This window comes from Pecten maximus, chromosome 7 (genome assembly GCF_902652985.1).
Source record: "Pecten maximus chromosome 7, xPecMax1.1, whole genome shotgun sequence".
NCBI lineage: Eukaryota > Metazoa > Mollusca > Bivalvia > Pectinida > Pectinidae > Pecten > Pecten maximus.
Window position 1 is genome coordinate 6,241,924 of NC_047021.1, and position 24,554 is coordinate 6,266,477.

General features: G+C 38.1%; 1 protein-coding gene across 1 annotated transcript in view; it reads right to left on the minus strand.

Moving 5' to 3' along the window:
• LOC117331018 (gelsolin-like protein 2) overlaps window positions 1-24,554 on the minus strand; it is a 50,953-nt gene that overhangs the window by 8,911 nt on the left and 17,488 nt on the right. Inside the window, exons 10-13 of the mRNA XM_033889611.1 lie at window positions 10,784-10,892; window positions 10,264-10,374; window positions 9,338-9,424; window positions 1,229-1,317 (exon numbers count right to left, since the gene is read on the minus strand). Coding sequence (XP_033745502.1) covers window positions 1,229-1,317; window positions 9,338-9,424; window positions 10,264-10,374; window positions 10,784-10,892 — 396 coding nt within the window. The remainder of the gene's footprint in view (window positions 1-1,228; window positions 1,318-9,337; window positions 9,425-10,263; window positions 10,375-10,783; window positions 10,893-24,554) is intronic.

Below are 24,554 nucleotides of genomic sequence, written 5' to 3' on the forward strand. Positions count from 1 at the left end.
ACTCTATAACATTATGTATTATATTACGTAAGACTCTATAACATTGTGTATTACATTACCTAAGACTCTATAACATTATGTATTATTACATTACCTAAGACTCTATAACATTATGTATTATTACATTACCTAAGACTCTATAACATTGTGTATTATTACATTAGCTAAGACTCTATAACATTATGTATTATATAACGTAAGACTCTATAACATTGTGTATTATTACATTACCTAAGACTCTATAACATTATGTATTATTACATTATATTACGTTAGAGTCTATAACATTATGTATTATAATATTACGTAAGACTCTATAACATTATGTATTATTACATTACCTAAGACTCTATATCATTATGTATTATAACATTACCTAAGACTCTATATCATTATGTATTATTACATTACCTAAGACTCTATATCATTATGTATTATTACATTACCTAAGACTCTATAACATTATGTATTATTACATTACCTAAGACTCTATATCATTATGTATTATTACATTACCTAAGACTCTATATCATTATGTATTATTACATTACCTAAGACTCTATATCATTATGTATTATTACATTACCAAAGACTCTATATCATTATGTATTATTACATTATATTACGTTAGAGTCTATAACATTATGTATTATAATATTACGTAAGACTCTATAACATTATGTATTATTACATTACCTAAGACTCTATATCATTATGTATTATAACATTACCTAAGACTCTATATCATTATGTATTATTACATTACCTAAGACTCTATAACATTATGTATTATTACATTACCTAAGACTCTATATCATTATGTATTATTACATTACCTAAGACTCTATAACATTATGTATTATTACATTACCTAAGACTCTATAACATTATGTATTATTACATTACCTAAGACTCTATAACATTATGTATTATAACATTACCTAAGACTCTATAACATTGTGTATTATTACATTACCTAAGACTCTATAACATTGTGTATTATTACATTACCTAAGACTCTATAACATTATGTATTATTACATTATATTACGTTAGAGTCTATAACATTATGTATTATAATATTACGTAAGACTCTATAACATTATGTATTATTACATTACCTAAGACTCAATAACATTGTGTATTATCACATTACATTACCTTAGATTGTATGTAGTAATCATAAGACAAGGGAACGGGTATTAAGATTAACACATGTATAGCAGACCTGTAGAGTTCATTTGTGGTGTCCTTCGCATAGTAACACTGGTCATCATCGTCTTCCGCCACCTGGTCAAGGTATGTGTAGAATTTATGCTGTGGACAGAAACATGACTAAATAGGTAGTATGTATATGTAAATGATTAATTCTTATTCTGCCTTATTTAACAATAACCCGGCCCTGTGTCACCAACCCTTATTTCTCGAACACTGACTCCTGGTTCTGTGTCACCAACCCTTATTTCTCGAACACTGACTCCTGGTTCTGTGTCGCCAACCCTTATTTCTCGAACACTGACTCCTGGTTCTGTGTCGCCAACCCTTATTTCTCGAACACTGACTCCTGGTTCTGTGTCGTCCAGTGCCCAGAGTTATTACTTACATCAGATTCCGTCCTCGTTCAGTACCCAGAGTTATTACTTACATCAGACTCCGTGGAGTCCTCGTCCAGTACCCATAGTTATTACTTACATCAGATTCCGTCCTCGTTCAGTACCCAGAGTTATTACTTACATCAGACTCCGTGGAGTCCTCGTCCAGTACCCATAGTTATTACTTACATCAGATTCCGTCCTCGTTCAGTACCCATAGTTATTACTTACATCAGATTCCGTCCTCGTTCAGTACCCATAGTTATTACTTACATCAGACTCCGTGGAGTCCTCGTCCAGTACCCATAGTTATTACTGACATCAGATTCCGTCCTCGTTCAGTACCCATAGTTATTACTTACATCAGACTCCTTGGAGTCCTCGTCCAGTACCCATAGTTATTACTGACATCAGATTCCGTCCTCGTTCAGTACCCATAGTTATTACTTACATCAGACTCCGTGGAGTCCTCGTCCAGTACCCATAGTTATTACTTACATCAGACTCCGTGGAGTCCTCGTCCAGTACCCATAGTTATTACTGACATCAGGCTCCGTGGACTCCTCGTCTAGTACACATAGTTATTACTTACATCAGACTCCGTGGAGTCCTCGTCCAGTACCCATAGATATTACTTACATCAGACTCCGTGGAGTCCTCGTCCAGTACCCATAGTTATTACTTACATCAGACTCCGTGGAGTCCTCGTCCAGTACCCATAGATATTACTTACATCAGACTCCGTGGAGTCCTCGTCCAGTACCCATAGTTATTACTTACATCAGACTCCGTGGAGTCCTCGTCCAGTACCCATAGTTATTACTTACATCAGGCTCCGTGGAGTCCTCGTCCAGTACCCATAGTTATTACTTACATCAGGCTCCGTGGACTCCTCGTCTAGTACACATAGTTATTACTTAGATCAGACTCCGTGGAGTCCTCGTCCAGTACCCATAGTTATTACTTACATCAGATTCCGTCCTCGTTCAGTACCCATAGTTATTACTTACATCAGACTCCGTGGAGTCCTCGTCCAGTACCCATAGTTATTACTTACATCAGGCTCCGTGGAGTCATCGTCCAGTACCCATCGTTATTTCTGACATCAGGCTCCGTGGAGTCCTCGTCCAGTACCCATAGTTATTACTGACATCAGGCTCCGTGGAGTCCTCGTCCACTACCCATAGTTATTACTTAGATCAGACACCGTGGAGTCCTCGACCAGTACCCATAGTTATTACTTACATCAGACTCCGTGGAGTCCTCGTCCAGTACCCATAGTTATTACTTACATCAGATTCCGTCCTCGTTCAGTACCCATAGTTATTACTTACATCAGACTCCGTGGAGTCCTCGTCCAGTACCCATAGTTATTACTTACATCAGGCTCCGTGGAGTCCTCGTACACTACCCATAGTTATTACTTACATCAGGCTCCGTGGAGTCCTCGTCCAGTACCCATAGTTATTACTTACATCAGATTCCGTCCTCGTTCAGTACCCATAGTTATTACTTACATCAGACTCCGTGGAGTCCTCGTCCAGTACCCATAGTTATTACTTACATCAGACTCCGTGGAGTCCTCGTCCAGTACCCATAGTTATTACTGACATCAGGCTCCGTGGACTCCTCGTCTAGTACACATAGTTATTACTTACATCAGACTCCGTGGAGTCCTCGTCCAGTACCCATAGATATTACTTACATCAGACTCCGTGGAGTCCTCGTCCTGTACCCATAGTTATTACTTACATCAGACTCCGTGGAGTCCTCGTCCAGTACCCATAGATATTACTTACATCAGACTCCGTGGAGTCCTCGTCCAGTACCCATAGTTATTACTTACATCAGACTCCGTGGAGTCCTCGTCAAGTACCCATAGTTATTACTTACATCAGGCTCCGTGGAGTCCTCGTCCAGTACCCATAGTTATTACTTACATCAGACTCCGTGGAGTCCTCGTCCAGTACCCATAGTTATTACTTACATCAGGCTCCGTGGAGTCCTCGTCCAGTACCCATAGTTATTACTTACATCAGACTCCGTGGAGTCCTCGTCCAGTACCCATAGTTATTACTTACATCAGACTCCGTGGAGTCCTAGTCCAGTACCCATAGTTATTACTTACATCAGATTCCGTCCTCGTTCAGTACCCATAGTTATTACTTACATCAGACTCCGTGGAGTCCTCGTCCAGTACCCATAGTTATTACTTACATCAGACTCCGTGGAGTCCTCGTCCAGTACCCATAGTTATTACTTACATCAGGCTCCGTGGAGTCCTCGTCCAGTACCCATAGTTATTACTTACATCAGACTCCGTGGAGTCCTCGTCCAGTACCCATAGTTATTATTTACATCAGGCTCCGTCCTCGTCCAGTACCCATAGTTATTATTTACATCAGACTCCGTGGACTCCTCGTCCAGTACCCATAGTTATTACTTACATCAGACTCCGTCCTCGTCCAGTACCCATAGTTATTACTTACATCAGACTCCGTGGACTCCTCGTCTAGTACACATAGTTATTACTTACATCAGGCTCCGTGGACTCCTCGTCTAGTACACATAGTTATTACTTACATCAGACTCCGTGGAGTCCTCGTCCAGTACCCATAGATATTACTTACATCAGACTCCGTGGAGTCCTCGTCCTGTACCCATAGTTATTACTTACATCAGACTCCGTGGAGTCCTCGTCCAGTACCCATAGATATTACTTACATCAGACTCCGTGGAGTCCTCGTCCAGTACCCATAGTTATTACTTACATCAGACTCCGTGGAGTCCTCGTCAAGTACCCATAGTTATTACTTACATCAGGCTCCGTGGAGTCCTCGTCCAGTACCCATAGTTATTACTTACATCAGATTCCGTCCTCGTTCAGTACCCATAGTTATTACTTACATCAGACTCCGTGGAGTCCTCGTCCAGTACCCATAGTTATTACTTACATCAGACTCCGTGGAGTCCTCGTCCAGTACCCATAGTTATTACTGACATCAGGCTCCGTGGACTCCTCGTCTAGTACACATAGTTATTACTTACATCAGGCTCCGTGGACTCCTCGTCTAGTACACATAGTTATTACTTACATCAGACTCCGTGGAGTCCTCGTCCAGTACCCATAGTTATTACTTACATCAGGCTCCGTGGAGTCCTCGTACACTACCCATAGTTATTACTTACATCAGGCTCCGTGGAGTCCTCGTCCAGTACCCATAGTTATTACTTACATCAGATTCCGTCCTCGTTCAGTACCCATAGTTATTACTTACATCAGACTCCGTGGAGTCCTCGTCCAGTACCCATAGTTATTACTTACATCAGACTCCGTGGAGTCCTCGTCCAGTACCCATAGTTATTACTGACATCAGGCTCCGTGGACTCCTCGTCTAGTACACATAGTTATTACTTACATCAGACTCCGTGGAGTCCTCGTCCAGTACCCATAGATATTACTTACATCAGACTCCGTGGAGTCCTCGTCCTGTACCCATAGTTATTACTTACATCAGACTCCGTGGAGTCCTCGTCCAGTACCCATAGATATTACTTACATCAGACTCCGTGGAGTCCTCGTCCAGTACCCATAGTTATTACTTACATCAGACTCCGTGGAGTCCTCGTCAAGTACCCATAGTTATTACTTACATCAGGCTCCGTGGAGTCCTCGTCCAGTACCCATAGTTATTACTTACATCAGATTCCGTCCTCGTCCAGTACCCATAGTTATTACTGACATCAGGCTCCGTGGACTCCTCGTCTAGTACACATAGTTATTACTTACATCAGACTCCGTGGAGTCCTCGTCCAGTACCCATAGATATTACTTACATCAGACTCCGTGGAGTCCTCGTCCTGTACCCATAGTTATTACTTACATCAGACTCCGTGGAGTCCTCGTCCAGTACCCATAGATATTACTTACATCAGACTCCGTGGAGTCCTCGTCCAGTACCCATAGTTATTACTTACATCAGACTCCGTGGAGTCCTCGTCAAGTACCCATAGTTATTACTTACATCAGGCTCCGTGGAGTCCTCGTCCAGTACCCATAGTTATTACTTACATCAGACTCCGTGGAGTCCTCGTCCAGTACCCATAGTTATTACTTACATCAGGCTCCGTGGAGTCCTCGTCCAGTACCCATAGTTATTACTTACATCAGACTCCGTGGAGTCCTCGTCCAGTACCCATAGTTATTACTTACATCAGACTCCGTGGAGTCCTAGTCCAGTACCCATAGTTATTACTTACATCAGACTCCGTGGAGTCCTCGTCCAGTACCCATAGTTATTACTTACATCAGACTCCGTGGAGTCCTCGTCCAGTACCCATAGTTATTACTTACATCAGACTCCGTGGAGTCCTCGTCCATTACCCATAGATATTACTTACATCAGACTCCGTGGAGTCCTCGTCCAGTACCCATAGTTATTACTGACATCAGACTCCGTGGAGTCCTCGTCAAGTACCCATAGTTATTACTTACATCAGGCTCCGTGGAGTCCTCGTCCAGTACCCATAGTTATTACTTACATCAGACTCCGTGGAGTCCTCGTCCAGTACCCATAGTTATTACTTACATCAGGCTCCGTGGAGTCCTCGTCAAGTACCCATAGTTATTACTTACATCAGGCTCCGTGGAGTCCTCGTCCAGTACCCATAGTTATTACTTACATCAGACTCCGTGGAGTCCTCGTCCAGTACCCATAGTTATTACTTACATCAGGCTCCGTGGAGTCCTCGTCCAGTACCCATAGTTATTACTTACATCAGACTCCGTGGAGTCCTCGTCCAGTACCCATAGTTATTACTTACATCAGACTCCGTGGAGTCCTAGTCCAGTACCCATAGTTATTACTTACATCAGATTCCGTCCTCGTTCAGTACCCATAGTTATTACTTACATCAGACTCCGTGGAGTCCTCGTCCAGTACCCATAGTTATTACTTACATCAGACTCCGTGGACTCCTCGTCCAGTACCCATAGTTATTACTTACATCAGACTCCGTGGAGTCCTCGTCCAGTACCCATAGTTATTATTTACATCAGGCTCCGTCCTCGTCCAGTACCCATAGTTATTATTTACATCAGACTCCGTGGACTCCTCGTCCAGTACCCATAGTTATTACTTACATCAGATTCCGTCCTCGTTCAGTACCCATAGTTATTACTTACATCAGACTCCGTGGAGTCCTCGTCCAGTACCCATAGTTATTACTTACATCAGGCTCCGTGGAGTCCTCGTCCAGTACCCATAGTTATTACTTACATCAGGCTCCGTGGAGTCCTCGTCCAGTACCCATAGTTATTACTTACATCAGGCTCCGTGGACTCCTCGTCTAGTACACATAGTTATTACTTACATCAGACTCCGTGGAGTCCTCGTCCAGTACCCATAGATATTACTTACATCAGACTCCGTGGAGTCCTCGTCCAGTACCCATAGTTATTACTTACATCAGACTCCGTGGAGTCCTCGTCCAGTACCCATAGTTATTACTTACATCAGACTCCGTGGAGTCCTCGTCCAGTACCCATAGATATTACTTTCATCAGACTCCGTGGAGTCCTCGTCCATTACCCATAGATATTACTTACATCAGACTCCGTGGAGTCCTCGTCCAGTACCCATAGTTATTACTTACATCAGACTCCGTGGAGTCCTCGTCCAGTACCCATAGTTATTACTTACATCAGGCTCCGTGGAGTCCTCGTCAAGTACCCATAGTTATTACTTACATCAGGCTCCGTGGAGTCCTCGTCCAGTACCCATAGTTATTACTTACATCAGACTCCGTGGAGTCCTCGTCCAGTACCCATAGTTATTACTTACATCAGGCTCCGTGGAGTCCTCGTCCAGTACCCATAGTTATTACTTACATCAGACTCCGTGGAGTCCTCGTCAAGTACCCATAGTTATTACTTACATCAGGCTCCGTGGAGTCCTCGTCCAGTACCCATAGTTATTACTTACATCAGACTCCGTGGAGTCCTCGTCCAGTACCCATAGTTATTACTTACATCAGGCTCCGTGGAGTCCTCGTCAAGTACCCATAGTTATTACTTACATCAGGCTCCGTGGAGTCCTCGTCCAGTACCCATAGTTATTACTTACATCAGACTCCGTGGAGTCCTCGTCCAGTACCCATAGTTATTACTTACATCAGGCTCCGTGGAGTCCTCGTCCAGTACCCATAGTTATTACTTACATCAGACTCCGTGGAGTCCTCGTCCAGTACCCATAGTTATTACTTACATCAGACTCCGTGGAGTCCTCGTCCAGTACCCATAGTTATTACTTACATCAGATTCCGTCCTCGTTCAGTACCCATAGTTATTACTTACATCAGACTCCGTGGAGTCCTCGTCCAGTACCCATAGTTATTACTTACATCAGACTCCGTGGACTCCTCGTCCAGTACCCATAGTTATTACTTACATCAGACTCCGTGGAGTCCTCGTCCAGTACCCATAGTTATTATTTACATCAGGCTCCGTCCTCGTCCAGTACCCATAGTTATTATTTACATCAGACTCCGTGGACTCCTCGTCCAGTACCCATAGTTATTACTTACATCAGATTCCGTCCTCGTTCAGTACCCATAGTTATTACTTACATCAGACTCCGTGGAGTCCTCGTCCAGTACCCATAGTTATTACTTACATCAGGCTCCGTGGAGTCCTCGTCCAGTACCCATAGTTATTACTTACATCAGGCTCCGTGGAGTCCTCGTCCAGTACCCATAGTTATTACTTACATCAGGCTCCGTGGACTCCTCGTCTAGTACACATAGTTATTACTTACATCAGACTCCGTGGAGTCCTCGTCCAGTACCCATAGATATTACTTACATCAGACTCCGTGGAGTCCTCGTCCAGTACCCATAGTTATTACTTACATCAGACTCCGTGGAGTCCTCGTCCAGTACCCATAGTTATTACTTACATCAGACTCCGTGGAGTCCTCGTCCAGTACCCATAGATATTACTTTCATCAGACTCCGTGGAGTCCTCGTCCATTACCCATAGATATTACTTACATCAGACTCCGTGGAGTCCTCGTCCAGTACCCATAGTTATTACTTACATCAGGCTCCGTCCTCGTCCAGTACCCATAGATATTACTTACATCAGACTCCGTGGACTCCTCGTCCAGTACCCATAGTTATTACTTACATCAGGCTCCGTGGACTCCTCGTCCAGTACCCATAGTTATTACTTACATCAGACTCCGTGGAGTCCTCGTCCAGTACCCATAGTTATTACTTACATCAGACTCCGTGGAGTCCTCGTCCAGTACCCATAGATATTACTTACATCAGACTCCGTGGAGTCCTCGTCCAGTACCCATAGATATTACTTACATCAGACTCCGTGGAGTCCTCGTCCAGTACCCATAGTTATTACTGACATCAGACTCCGTGGAGTCCTCGTCCATTACCCATAGTTATTACTTACATCAGACTCCGTGGAGTCCTCGTCCAGTACCCATAGTTATTACTTACATCAGACTCCGTGGAGTCCTCGTCCAGTACCCATAGTTATTACTTACATCAGACTCCGTGGAGTCCTCGTCCAGTACCCATAGTTATTACTTACATCAGACTCCGTGGAGTCCTCGTCCAGTACCCATAGTTATTACTTACATCAGACTCCGTGGAGTCCTCGTCCAGTACCCATAGTTATTACTTACATCAGGCTCCGTCCTCGTCCAGTACCTATAGATATTACTTACATCAGGTTCCGTGGACTCCTCGTCCAGTACTTCAGAGACTGCCTTCCCACAGCGCTCTTCCTTTAAATCTATTATATACTGCATTGCCTGAAGAAAATGTAATTAAGTTATAAATCTGTTATAACAGTATACAGATTCTCAAGATATCATGATACAATGTTTATATTGACCTTCATTCACTGAATTAGCTGGACCGGCAGGCGGACAAAATATTAAAGATAAATGATTACTGTATCTATAAAACAGACATGGATCATATCTTGTTTAATTATGGATGGTACATTCCTCCCGTTAGTTTGTTCATTTTGACATCATTCGTTTGTAACAAGGTGTCCTTGTCCTTTTGAATTCAACAGTTTTACGTTAATGTTATACTCATTACTTTCCACATTCACCACCTTTTTCTACCCGCTTGTCGCTGTTGTCACCGGCATTACAACACCTCATAGTAATTACAACCTATTTTGTCTATTCCTCTTTTGTATAACCTCGCTTCCGCGTTTCTAACCATCTGGACTTGATTTAATTGTTTCACATACTGAACCTTTAACCTTTGTTGGACGACAACCGACTCGAACCCTTGATTTCTCTGTTGCCCAAATAGATATTACATATTTCTTGCATTCTGACCTAATCGTTGCTGTACCCAAGCTATGTTCATTCTTTCCCCCCCCCCCCAACCACTGTTTGTTTCCCTTGCTGATCGCCCTGGCTGTCTCTCCCCCCCCCCCCCCCCCCCACCACCACTGTTTGTTTCCCTTGCTGATCGCCCTGGCTGTCTCCCCCCCCCCCCACCACTGTTTGTTTCCCTTGCTGATCGCCCTGGCTGTCTCCCCCCCCCCCCCCCCCCCCCCCCCATTACACCACTGTTTGTTTCCCGTGCTGATCGCCCTGACTGTTTCCTGGCCCCCTTGGTAGGTACCTACCTTGACTCTTTCGTCTTTGTTGCTTTTCTTGCCGTTCCACTGGTAAATAACTAGTCCCAGATCCAGTATATGGACGTCGGTAGAATCCAGCTTCTTTTTATCCCTTGGAATCTGATAACAATACGAATCGTACTAACCTATCTAAGTAATATTTCAGGTGGGTCAGGGACAGTGACGTCACATCTATTGTGATTGTCAATTACCAAAGCTTTTGACATCACTATCAAGCCGAAAATGAAAGTTGTACGAAATATTGTCAGCCTTTCGACATCTTTTGACTTTTAGGAAGGCATTATCATAGGCCTTTCTGGACAATGCTGATGACTCCTCAGTCGTGGGAACTGAACGTTTTTACCTTCTAATTACCCTCTTACAGGGAGACACTTGGCCAAATCACACGATATATTGCACGTTTATTATATCTTAAAAACCTAATATATTTTATGTGTTGTTATTATGATGTCATATGATCGTCAAGACGTGGATATTTGAGAATATATTCATCAATCGCTCTACTTACCTCCTTTACCGTGACACCGCGTCTGTCACCATGGAAGTGCAGAAGACGAGGTGAGTACTCCTCGGACTTTACCGTCCGGAAACCACTGTCGGCACCGCCCTTTAGGTACCTACAGTCGTAAGAGACATATCACAATTCAAATAATATCTCTCTCACCTAGTACCAGAAAATTGCAGAATCTAATATCTTCCAGCAGAAAGTCGTTGTTTTATAGAGGTGTGACAATGTCATTGTTTTATTGAGGAGTGACAATGTCATTGTTTTATAGAGGTGTGACAATGTCATTGTTTTATAGAGGTGTGACAATGTCATTGTTTTATAGAGGTGTGACAATGTCATTGTTTTATAGAGGCGTGGCAATGTCATTGTTTTATAGAGGTGTGACAATGCCATTGTTTTATAGAGGTGTGGCAATGTCATTGTTTTATAGAGGCGTGGCAATGTCATTGTTTTATAGAGGTGTGGCAATGTCATTGTTTTATAGAGGCGTGGCAATGTCATTGTTTTATAGAGGTGTGGCAATGTCATTGTTTTATAGAGGTGTGGCAATGTCATTGTTTTATAGAGGTGTGGCAATGTCATTGTTTTATAAAGGTGTTGCAATGTCATTGTTTTATAGAGGTGTGCCAAAGTCATTGTTTTATTGAGGTGTGGCAATGTCATTGTTTTATTGAGGTGTGGCAATGTCATTGTTTTATAGAGGTGTGGCAATGTCATTGTTTTATAGAGGCGTGGCAATGTCATTGTTTTATAGAGGTGTGCCAAAGTCATTGTTTTATTGAGGTGTGCCAATGTCATTGTTTTATTGAGGTGTGGCAATGTCATTGTTTTATAGAGGTGTGGCAATGTCATTGTTTTATAGAGGCGTGGCAAAGTCATTGTTTTATAGAGGTGTGACAATGTCATTGTTTTATAGAGGTGTGGCAATGTCATTGTTTTATAGAGGTGTGACAATGTCATTGTTTTATAGAGGTGTGACAATGTCATTGTTTTATAGAGGTGTGACAATGTCATTGTTTTATAGAGGCGTGGCAATGTCATTGTTTTATAGAGGTGTGGCAATGTCATTGTTTTATAGAGGTGTGACAATGTCATTGTTTTATAGAGGCGTGCCAAAGTCATTGTTTTATTGAGGTGTGCCAATGTCATTGATTTATTGAGGTGTGACAGTGTCATTGTTTTATAGAGGTGTGACAATGTCATTTGTTTTATAGAGGTGTGGCAATGTCATTGTTTTATAGAGTTGTGACAATGTCATTGTTTTATAGAGGTGTGACAATGTCATTGTTTTATAGAGGCGTGCCAAAGTCATTGTTTTATTGAGGTGTGCCAATGTCATTGATTTATTGAGGTGTGACAGTGTCATTGTTTTATAGAGGTGTGACAATGTCATTTGTTTTATAGAGGTGTGGCAATGTCATTGTTTTATAGAGGCGTGCCAAAGTCATTGTTTTATTGAGGTGTGCCAATGTCATTGTTTTATTGAGGTGTGGCAATGTCATTGTTTTATAGAGGTGTGACAATGTCATTGTTTTATAGAGGTGTGACAATGTCATTGTTTTATAGAGGCGTGGCAATGTCATTTTTATGGGAGGCGTGCCTCTCATTATAGCATCAGCTATAGGATTTCATTGCGGAACCAATCGTTTGGTACCTCAAGCGGCTATCTCCGTAATCACGGGAGACAACTCGTACATACCGACACAATACACAACCAATTTATCTCGATAGTAGATCTATGTTTTGAATGTTGTAATTGTTTATTATAATTCTCATAAAATCCCCCAAAAGAAATATATTTCATTTTACATCGACTTTGAATGCCACCAGAGCCTATTGATTATAACAAAAACATTATACACATAATGTAGGCACGCAAGTGTACTCTGTCAGTTAGTAGACCAGCTAGTACACAGGAGACCGACGGTCGAATATTTTACGCGTATCTGATTGTAAGTAAAAACCAACGAACTGCATAATGAGAAAATAAATAGATAAAGATGGATTTTTATTGAAGAGATAATATTTCAACCGCCACATAATGTGTTTATATTTTTATAGGGACGTTTACGCCTGCCATGTTACAATCACCTACGAGATGTGACGTCAAAACCTCTCGCTTTCATTATATTTCCATTCACAGTTGGGTTTTTTTTCAGTTTCTTTTGGTTCATATATGATGTAGTTAAACTATATATGCATTGATGAAAAATGTCAAGACTTCAAATAAAGTGCTATTACACGAAAAATTATATATTTGAGACGTCTGGTGGTAGCCTGTAATCAAAAATTCATCGCAGAGTTCCAAGTGCGATTAGGGTTGGCAACCGGTATAATCGGTACAAGAACCGTACCGACATTCGTTTCACAAAATACCGGTATTTGCAAGAATAAAAACATTAAAATCTGACGTAAAAAACTCGACGAAACAGTTATTTTGTTCAGTTGTTTCAATCACTTACTAAAATGATGTCGCAACTTTACCGCTATTTTCTATGTAAACATCTATCCTAGCTTTACTTGTAGTTTCGTATCCATATGTCTCATTTTTGTTGTGTGTGTTGAAAAGTCGAAATCAGAAATCAATAACTTACAAAAGATTTAATTGTCTCTTTAGATGTCATATTTCATATTTTTGTATCAAAATATGTAATTAAATCAACGACCACGTGATCCGTTTGTTCACGTCTGATCACATGATCAATCAGTCAAAATGGGAGCGCCTTTTGGATACGGGCTTCATCCGAAACTCTGTAGTGTGATGTTTGTCACTAGAGTATTTATCAACACGAATTAAAGGCAAGTAGTTGCTTACAAGTTGTTAATCTGTTTGTTCACATGTTTACCTTATTTTTTCTTTAATTACTTAGGACTAAACTTTGTTTACCGTAGATTACGATCAGAGACATATATACAGAATATATGTCTCTGTTACGATTAACGTTAGTGATTCAGAGCCTGATCAGACTGCATCATTACTAACATTAAAACGAAGTCATACCCATCCTACACTGCTCTGAGGCAGACATATTGTCGTCCAGATCTACGTTATCGCAGCTAGTATTTCATAAAAAAAAACCATGTATCGTGGGTCAGTGATAGTATGCTGAAATCCTATCGTTTATCTTATAAAGCTAACTAAACTATCGCATCTGTTAGTCGTAGTGGTCATTCCGACATTCGTGATGTTTACACCGACTGCACTCTTCCCTCACAAAGAATATACAGAATTTGGAATTTCTGGGATAATATTAACTGCAGTTGGTTATAGTATTAATAATAAAGACTCATACCATAGACATCTACATTCAGTTATCATAACTAATTGTGTACAATTGGAATACTCGCCGATAAGTCAACAAAAGAATGTATCAATAGCTGTATTTGATATGTTAATATATACATATCATTTTCTAATGACGTTTTCATGTAATGTGCTGATGTTGTGAGATGTTTTTGGGTAGTTTTTGGGTGTTTTGGGGTAGTTTTTGGGTAAATCATTCTGCCGCCAGAGCGCGCTACTATATGAAAGCGTGGAATTATGTCCGACACCGTTTAGTGTCGCTAAGAATTTGGTGCAAATACAATAAAATCGGGTGTGACATAACACGTTCCTTACATTTATGGATAAATGAGATATTTATTTACCCAAGAACATCCATTTAGTCCCATCTAGGTGTTTTATTCCATCCGTATAGACCGTCGCTTTACGCTGGTCAAAATTTCACACTTGACTCGACGCCGTATTGCTAACTATGTAGGTCGCGGTCAGCCAATTACCCTAATCAGTGCGCGATGGAGTGAAAAGGGGAAAAAAATACATTTATTTTTTATATAATTTACCCCTTTTAATTTATAAATAATGAATTTTTGAATTTAATATAATTCACACAGGTTTTGGGAAATAATAAGCTTAGTTTTCTTAATTTAAACTATGCAAGAAGAAAAACAAAATAAAGCATATGTGGTCTTTTCGGTCCATTGCGTTCCGATTCCGGTGGTGACAGGGCCAGAGTAAAATTGGGCTAATTATTAAAATGAAAAATAATTTTAGATAATCAAAATGTATACCAATTGCATAGCAATTATACTACTTTTTGAAGTATATATATATATCATTAATATCTTCAATAAATATTAATATTCAAAAACTTTCAAAATTCATTTATTGCTGTGAAATTGTTTATTTTGTAACCCTGGTATTAATACTAGCCGCAATATACCGCTCAGCTAAAGAGGTCTTCTCTTTAGCTAAATTGGTTGAGTGTAATTCTAGTAAGCTAGAGGCCCCGGCTTCGATCCCTAGCGGAGGCAGTGATTTAAATTTAATTAAGCATGCGCTCTGTTTACAATATTTATCACAGGGGGCAGGGGAGGACCAACGTCACAAAAAATAATTGTTAGATAAATAATCTGACAATCATTTTTTGTGACGTAGGTTCGCGCCTACCCCCTGTGATATTTTTGTCGCCCAACAAGCCCCTTATTTTAGGCAAAACCCCCTTGAAATAATCATCAAACCCTCTTATTGGTCATGTTAAAAGTATGACATGTACATAAAAGGATAATTTTGAAACTGATAAGATTTATTGTTTTTATTTCATTTTGTGTTTACACTTGATTTTCTGATATATGTAAGTGAGACATTGCTTTCATGTTTTTGTTTGAAAACAAAGTAGTCATCACATGTAAAAATCTTGAATGGTTCTACAGTGTTATCTTTATTTGTAAGCTATGGGTGATTTACCAGATTATGGTAATGCTCAGAAACAAAAGCATAGGTTTTTCAGTAACACTACAGTAATAGGAGCCTGAAGTTGGTTCCGAGTTCCGAGTTCCGTTTAAGAAAAACTGACATACTATGTATTAGCTTTATTGGTTTTGGTCCCAGTTCCTAGTTCCGTTTAAGATAAACGGAACTAGGAACCAGTTCCGAGTTCCGTTTAAGAAAAACGGAACTAGAACTAGGAACCAGTTCCGAGTTTCGTTTAAGAAAACGGAACTGCAATGTATTAGCTTTACGAGTTTTGGTCCCACTTACGAGTTCCGTTTAAGAAAAACTGAAATGCTATATATTAGCTTTATTGGTTTTGGTCCCAGTTCCGAGTTCCGTTTAAGAAAAACTGAAATACTATGTATTAACTTTATTGGTTTTGGTCCCAGTTCCGAGTTCCGTTTAAGATAAACGGAACTCGGAACCAGTTCCGAGTTCCGTTTAAGAAAAACTGGAATACTATGTTTTAGCTTTATTGGTTTTGGTCCCAGTTCCGAGTTCCGTTTAAGAAAAATTGAAAAATACTATGTATTAGCCAGTTCCGAGTACCGTTTAAGAAAATATTCTATGTACTTTATCTCAATATGAGACCCGAATCTGAAGAAGAAAAACTACATGTGTCAAATAGGTGCAAAGTCATTTATCATTCACGTATGAATTTTAAGGACTTGGTCCTAGTTTTTAGTTCCGTTGAAGAAAAACGAAACTAGGAACCAGTTCCGAGTTCCGTTTAAGTAAAACGGAACAAGGAACCAGTTCCGAGTTCCGTTTAAGCTAAACGGAACTAGGAACCAGTTCCGAGTTCCGTTTAAGAAAATATTCTATGTACTTTATCTCAATATGAGACCAGAATCAGAAGAAGAAAAACTACATGTGTCAAATGGATGCAAAATCATTTATCATTCACGTATGAATTTTAAGGGACTTGGTCCTAGTTTTCAGTTCCGTTGAAGAAAAACGAAACTAGGAACCAGTTCCGAGTTCCGTTTAAGTAAAACGGAACTGGGAACCAGTTCCGAGTTCCGTTTAAGGATAACAACACGACTGGTGTTGTAAAATTACGAGAAATTGTTGTGTTGTAACCTCCAAGAGAGAATGTTACAACGCAGTTTTCGTTCATGGTACATTTCTTTTTTTTACCCTTTCGTAAATTACAAGTAGTTTGTTAAAGTAGCTTCTAGATATCGCGAAATGTGGGTCCATGGAGGGAGATATGAGTTTTTATTTGTAGTTAATGTATCTATATGTGTGAAGTTAAAGTACACAAACAAAGCAATAACTGCAAAGTATATTTCATACACCATTTTGTTTTTCAATATGGCTTCTACTGTTGAGGTGAAATGTCTATATGACGACTGGGAAAAAGTCTTTAATTGGTATTACTGAAGTTTTATTCAACACAAATAAAAAAAAATACAATTTCATTGAATAATATTAAACAGTTCTTTCATGGGCACCTGGAAACATAGAAAGACGCGGGGTAGCAAGAAACTTCTAAGGGGCTGTTGCCAAAGGCCTTCCTTGTTATTCGCTGTCAATGATTAGACTAATTGATTAGATTAAATCTACAATTTGTGATATCACTAATTCGAATATATGGTATCATTAAATGATTTAACGATATCATGAATTCTAATTTATGATATCATTTAATGAATAAATTACATCAACAATTCGTATTGATATCACTTTATTCCTTGAATTAATGATATCAATAATGGAATTATTCATATAAATAAATCGAATAAATGATAACCATTAATTATGTCGCCCCCGTAAGTTTCGGAGAGACATATTGCTTTGTTCCCGCGAGGAGGGGATGCTTGGGATTGCATTTGAGTTTTGTAAGTCACATGATCTGCTACTGAACATATTAAATTTATTCATACGTTTGTTTCCGTGCGATAACTTGTATTCTTGTTAACAAATCGTCTCCATTTAAAAAAAAAATTGTATTTATTTTGTTTTTCAAGATTTTCAGCATAGTCAAATACCAAAATATAACCCATATACGCTTATCTTCATTTCAACAAATTTTATTTCTCAAAGAAGATATTTCTGAAAGAAAAAGGATTGAACAACAGGCATAGCCTATGTAAGTTCTCTCCATTTAGTAACAATGAGTATATACATGTTAACATCATTCATATAATATATAATATAGTGAGATATCAGTTAAGTAGGGACAACTCTGAATCGAGTATAATTTGTCGATTTTATTTAATATATTTCATCCAGTTTATTTTTATAAAAAAATTTAAAATCCTGTAACCAAAACAGGATTCCCTCTGCCTGTGGGATACCGACCAGTAAAGTCCATAACAGCTAGGTAGCTGCTGGTCATCCACTCATAAGCTTTGGGGACCAGTCATGGATACAACATTCTGAGTTTTAATTTGATAATGACAGTTAAGAAAGGCAAAATTAGTTAGATAATATATTTAGTGGATTCCGTAAGGTTGCATAGTTGGAGAGTGATTACTTGAATTTGATAGAAGTACGATTGAGAAATGATTATAAGAAAAATAATTAATATAGGGCATGATTATGAGCAATAGAAATATATAAGCAGTAAATATGCAACCAATTTTAATCCACTAATTAATAAGGTTGTCCATACTATATTTCATCTAGTAAGTGTACTAATTCATAACATTCATACTATCATAATTATAATATAAAATAGAATAAATAATATACGTCCATCGGATGGGGGGGGGGGGGGGGGGGGGGGGGGGCATGTAGTAAATAACTATAACTATATACTTGCTTGCCGGATAAATGTATATATATGGATGAAAGACAAGTATTTTCAATTTTAGGGTTCAGAATCTATTAGTATCTCTGATATATTCAGTAGTAGCTTCAAAGATAGATAAATTAGTTTGATGATCACACTCACCACAGCCTGATAAGAGTATGTCAAGGCTAAAGTGACTGTGATCTACATCAAACAATTTTTCTTTAAGGATATCTCGAGGTTCACTGTAGTTCCTACAACTTAGAAAAAAGTGAAAAACAGTTTCATATTCATTCCCACATGTACATGATGGTGAATCAATAAGATGATCTCTGTAAAGATCAGAGTTTATATTGCTAGACGAGTTTCGAAGCTGACAAAGTAAGATATTATATTTTCTATTACCTGCATTAATATAAGCAGGGTTTTGAGCAATGTCAAGTGGTATATCACTTACTGTGTTCGATAAAATTTGTTTAAATTGGTACAGCGATGTGATATTTGTCAAGTCAACCCTTGCTGCAAGTTTATTATAGTCATTAAGTGTTGCTGGAATAAAGCTTTTGGCATATATATTTGTTCTACTCATAGGAGTAGTGAAGACTCTTTGATTTCGTAACATGTACAAGTCATTCATATTGTTATAGTGTGGTTCTACTAATTCATTTAAATAATTTGGGGCAGTGCCTGTAAGAATTTTGTAAAGAAGAATAAGTCTATGTTTTTTCCTCCTTGCAGCAAGAGTGTCCCAACCAAGTTCATTATATAATTTATAATGTGAGGTTCCTCTACGCAGTCCGGTAATGGTTCGAGCCGCTTCTAATTGAATAGATTCAAGTAGAGTAGCCTCTTGCTGAGTACAATTATCAAAAATGATATCACCATATTCCAATATAGGCCGAATATAGGCTGTATATATAGTGTTAAGTGTTTTACGGCTCATTTTATATTTTACAGATTTCAATAAGTTTATACATTTATAAGCTTTTGTATAAATATAGTTAATATGGTGATGCCATTTACCATCTTGCGATAAGAATACTCCAAGATGCTTATGATTTGGCACATTTGATATTGTTTCATTTTGAAATATGATATCTGGACATACTATATCCCTTTTCCTGCTAAAGGTTACTGATTCTGTCTTAGAAGGATTGAATTTAATATCCCACTTTTTGGACCATATATTTATGTTTTCGAGATCACTAGCTAGACTATTAGCTGCATCAAGTGAATTGGTTTGTATTACCTTAGAAATTGAAGTATCATCAGCAAATAGCCGTTTCTCATTTGTTATACATTCAACAATATCATTTATATAAATTAGAAACAGAAAAGGACCGAGGACTGATCCCTGGGGGACACCGGCACTTACCTGTCTATACGTGGAGCTGTAACCTTCTGTCATCACTCTATGTTTACGATTACTTAGATAACTCTTGAACCAATTAAGTAACTTACCTTTAATGCCATACATTTCAAGTTTAAATAACAAGCCAGGATGCCAGACACGATCAAACGCTTTGCTCACATCACAAAATATTGACCTAATTTCCATTCCTTTATCAAGTTTGTTTATAATTGTATCATACATGGATAATAACTGATAAACAGTTGAGTCACCTGGAATGAACCCAGACTGGTATTTTGTTAATAATTCAAACTCTAATAAATGATTATATAAATGTTTGAAAATTATTTTTTCTAATATTTTACTGAAACAGGAAGTGATAGAAATTGGGCGATAGTTTGAAACATCATTTTTATCACCTTTGCCTTTATATATAGCATTAATATTAGCCAATTTCCAAGACAGAGGAACAGAACCAGTTGACATGGTTTTATTAAATAACATAGTGAGCGGAGTTACTATAGATGGTGTAAGGAGTTTTATAACTTTAGGTATCATTTCATCAGGCCCTGCAGGCTTCCTAGCATTAAGAACTGAAAGTTGATCTCTCACATCCTGTTCATGAAATAAAATGTTGTTAAGTATATTTGGAGACTCAGGAACAGGCGGCAAGGGATCAATGTTATCAGAAGATGTAGAAATAGATGTAAAATAGTCAACAAGGCATTCAGCTTTATCAAATGGGTGAAACAGAGATGTGTTATTGTAGTTTAATGGTGGAATGGTAATTGATTTGTTGTTGATTTTAAGAATAGATTTAGCAGTTTTCCACCATTTTGATGATGAGAGATTTGAGTCATTCAGAGAGTTTTCTAATTTTTCAATGTATAAGGATTTAGAATCACGTATCAATCTGATAGTTTCATTTCTTATATTTCTGAAGCTGGCCCAGTGATTTGGACTATTGGTATGAAGTGCTTTTTTATGGATTCTATTTCTCTGTCTTAACTTTAGCCTTATCTCGTTCGACATCCATGGCTTATCATTAGGACGGATAATTATTTTTTTTCTTGGTATACAGTCATCTACAGCTTTGTTAATAGTATCAACAAGTATGGTGTTAAGATCATCAACATCCTGCTCATCACTTATACTTACCCAGTTCATATCATCAAGTATTTGGTTCATTTTAATGACATCAGCATTATTATATTCTAGAACATATTTACTGTATGCATGTTGTTTAAATATAGAGTAGGCAATGCTAAAATTGATCACAGAATGGTCACTACATATTGGAGGAGTAACACTTACATTTCTCACAATATTGTCATTGTTGGAGAAGATAACATCAATTGAGGTAGAAGAATCTGGAGTTATTCTAGTAGGATCTTTTACATAACTAGACATACCATATTTTACAAGAAGTCTACTTAAGCGAGAGTTTGGTTGGATATTGCTCATATTTACATTTATGTCACCTGTAATAATTATGTCTGCATTTGATTGTCTAGAATTGTCAGTTACATAATGTAGGGAGTTATCGAGTCTGTTCCAATAGTCAATGTTACTGTCAGGAGGTCTATATATGCAACCTAATAAGGTTTTATTATTACCAACAGTTATTTCTGACCATAATAATTCTAAATCAGGCACCTCAAGATCCAGTCTTCTCCTCATACTGATGTTATCTTTATAATAAATTATAATGCCTCCCCCACGTCGCAGACAACGGTCCTTTCTGAAATGTTGTTTAGAAAAATATTCAATTAACAATTCATTATCAGGTATAGTGTCATTAAGATGACTTTCAGTTAAACATACTATGTCTTTGTCACTCAATTCAGCTTCGACTATATCTAGTTTATTTCTAACTGAACGGATATTTACATGACCAATATCAAGACTGCATAGAGGACCTGGATTGTTTTCAATATCCATACTCTTAACAATTAGAATCAATAAAAATAAAAGCGAGAAATGATCATTTGAGTACATTGGGTAGATACCTATAATTATAAAGCACGAGACATCGGTTCTGTTAATATTATAAACAATAGCTACGCCAGAGAATTTGCAACTGCCGAGAGGTACACACCATACTAGTGACCATATACTCTTAGTATACATCACAAGGGTAAATATATTATCCGTTATCAAACTGATACAATTTAACTATAAACAGCATGGGGTACCAAACTACAGTTGCATTATAACTAATGCTCGTCCTAAAATACGAACTTTTAAAGTAGCATACATTCTTGTTCGTAGGGGCAAGATGTTGTTGCTGGGGGATATCCGATAGACATATATTTTGTAACGATAAACACAATACAGATAAGACAAACATAACTATATACATCAATGCTACCGCAATAAATACGATAGATACGCTTATCTTAAACGGAACTCGGAACTGGGACCAAAACCAATAAAGCTACTGCATAGTATTTCAGTTTTTCTTAAACGGAACTCGGAACTGGGACCAAACCAATAAAGCTAATACATAATATTTCAGTTTTTCTTCAACGGAACTCGGAACTGGGACCAAAACCAATCAAGCTAATACAAAGTATTTCAGTTTTTCTTAAACGGAACTAGGAACTGGTTCCTAGTTCCGTTTATCTTAAACGGAACTAGGAACTGGGACCAAAACCAATAAAGCTAATACATAGTATTACAGTTTTTCTAAGCACTGTTTCTTATCACTTAAGTACTTGTGACTTAAGTGTGTTTTTTACTGTAGGTGACAGTGTATTTCTTGGCTCTTAATCAAGTGCAAAAGACATTGCGAGAGTTACATTTACTCGTATTTGAGTGTTCCGCCCTAGTGATGTAAATATTATAATGGCGATATCTACTGCTATTAACAAAGTCATCGGCACTTTTAAGGCTGAAAAGACACGAGAGATCCCAGAGCAATCTTGGCGCCCACCATTGAATAATCTTTATATGTTCCATGTCAGATTAATCTTCTCTCTATTTTCCCTTACTCTTACTAATCTGTGTAAATTGAGAAACATCCCTCCAGTACTTTTCAAACAAGGGGAACCTATATATGAAATTTGAGATTTAGCGATAATGACTGTCTGTCGGCCATGTTGTTTTCCGACTGGTACGAAAATGCAATATGCATAACAAAGGACCAAGGGGAACCTACATATGAAATTTAAGAAAGATCCCATCAGTACTTTCTGAGAAATAGCGGTAACAAACTTCAATTGTCAAAATCCAAGTCGGCCATGTTGTTTTCCGACTGGTCCCAAAATGCATTATGCATAACTAGGGACCAAGGGCAACCTACGTATGAAATTTGAGAAAGATCCCTTCAGTACTTTCTGAGAAATAGCAAGAATTGTTGCGGACGGACGGACCACGGACGCAGGGCGATTTGAAAAGCCCACCATCTGATGATGGTGGGCTAATAAATGGACAAAAATGTTTTAGCCAACTCTCGAAAACGTTTTAGAACATTTGAATTTATGTCTGTAGCTAACTCCTGTAACGTCTGCAGACATACAGCGTACAATGTGTCTGTCAAAGGTATTGTTCAAAACTGTAAAACTTCTTACATTGTAGAGATGAAACATATATATATATATACACACACACATTTATGCTGACAATGTAATTATAATACAGTATGTACAGGATTAACAAAATATGATCCTTTGACAGGCGGCTCATAATACAAAAAAACACAATATAAATCATCATAATTATAATTGTATAGTTCTATTTTTTCGTTGAAAGAACATTGTTTGTGTTTGGTATTTCCATTGTTCATTTAATTCATACTCAAAAGTTGTAACTATGATACAAATTTAACCTGTCATGTTAAACAATATTAATAGAACCATGTGAATAACAATACTATTCTAATACACAACAGTATAATTGACAGTTATTTGTAGATCAGTATAATAATTAGTCTTTGATAATGCAATTCAATAGTACTAGTCTCTGTGAACTGGACAAGTGGAAGTTTGAAACTTAATTGGACAGTTAAGACCGTCATCAGGATGGTTAAAAGCATTATGTTCATCAGGACGGTTTAAACACTTAAGTATGAATGTTAACTACTAAAACAGAAATTTGTTTGAAACACTTAAGCAGAAATGTTTAACTATTTAAGTGGAAGCTTGTTTAAACAATAAGTAGAAATGTTAAACAACCTAACTAAAAGTGTTGACTTTAAACACTTAAGTGGATATGTTTAAATACTTAAGTAGAAGTTTGTTTGAAACTTCAATATGGTTAAAACCATTGTGTACATCAAGACAGTTAAACCATTACACTGTGTGTCCATCAGGATTGAAAACCATTTCATCTAATTGGCTTTAAAATCTTGAGAAGAAACGTTTAACTACTCAAAACCTCACTCTTGAATGTATCTATCAACAATCATGTTGATATCAGTTTAATTTCTCTTCTTGCTTTGTTTCAAATATCACCTTTTCATCTGACTAACGCCTCCCTCAGTACTTTCAGTACTTTGATTTTATAGAGGTGTGACAATGTCATTGTTTTATAGCGGTTTGGCAATGTCATTGTTTTATGGAGGTGTGACAATGTCATTGTGTTTCCTAGAGGGTTTGACAATGTCCATTGTTTTTCTTGCTAGGCTGTCGACACTGTCATCTGTTTTTATAGAGGGCGTGACAATGTCATTGTTTTATTGAGGAAGTGAACAATGTCCTTGTTTTATAGAGGTTATGCATTGTCATTGTTTTATATAGGTCTGTGAAAATGTCAGTGTGTATTCAGGTGTGACAATGTCATTGTTTTATAGAGCTTTTTGACAATGTAACTTGTTTTATTCAGGCTGTGACAAATGTCCTTGTTTATAGAGGGGCTGACAATGTCATTGTTTTTATAGAGGTTTGTGACAATGTCATTGTTTTTG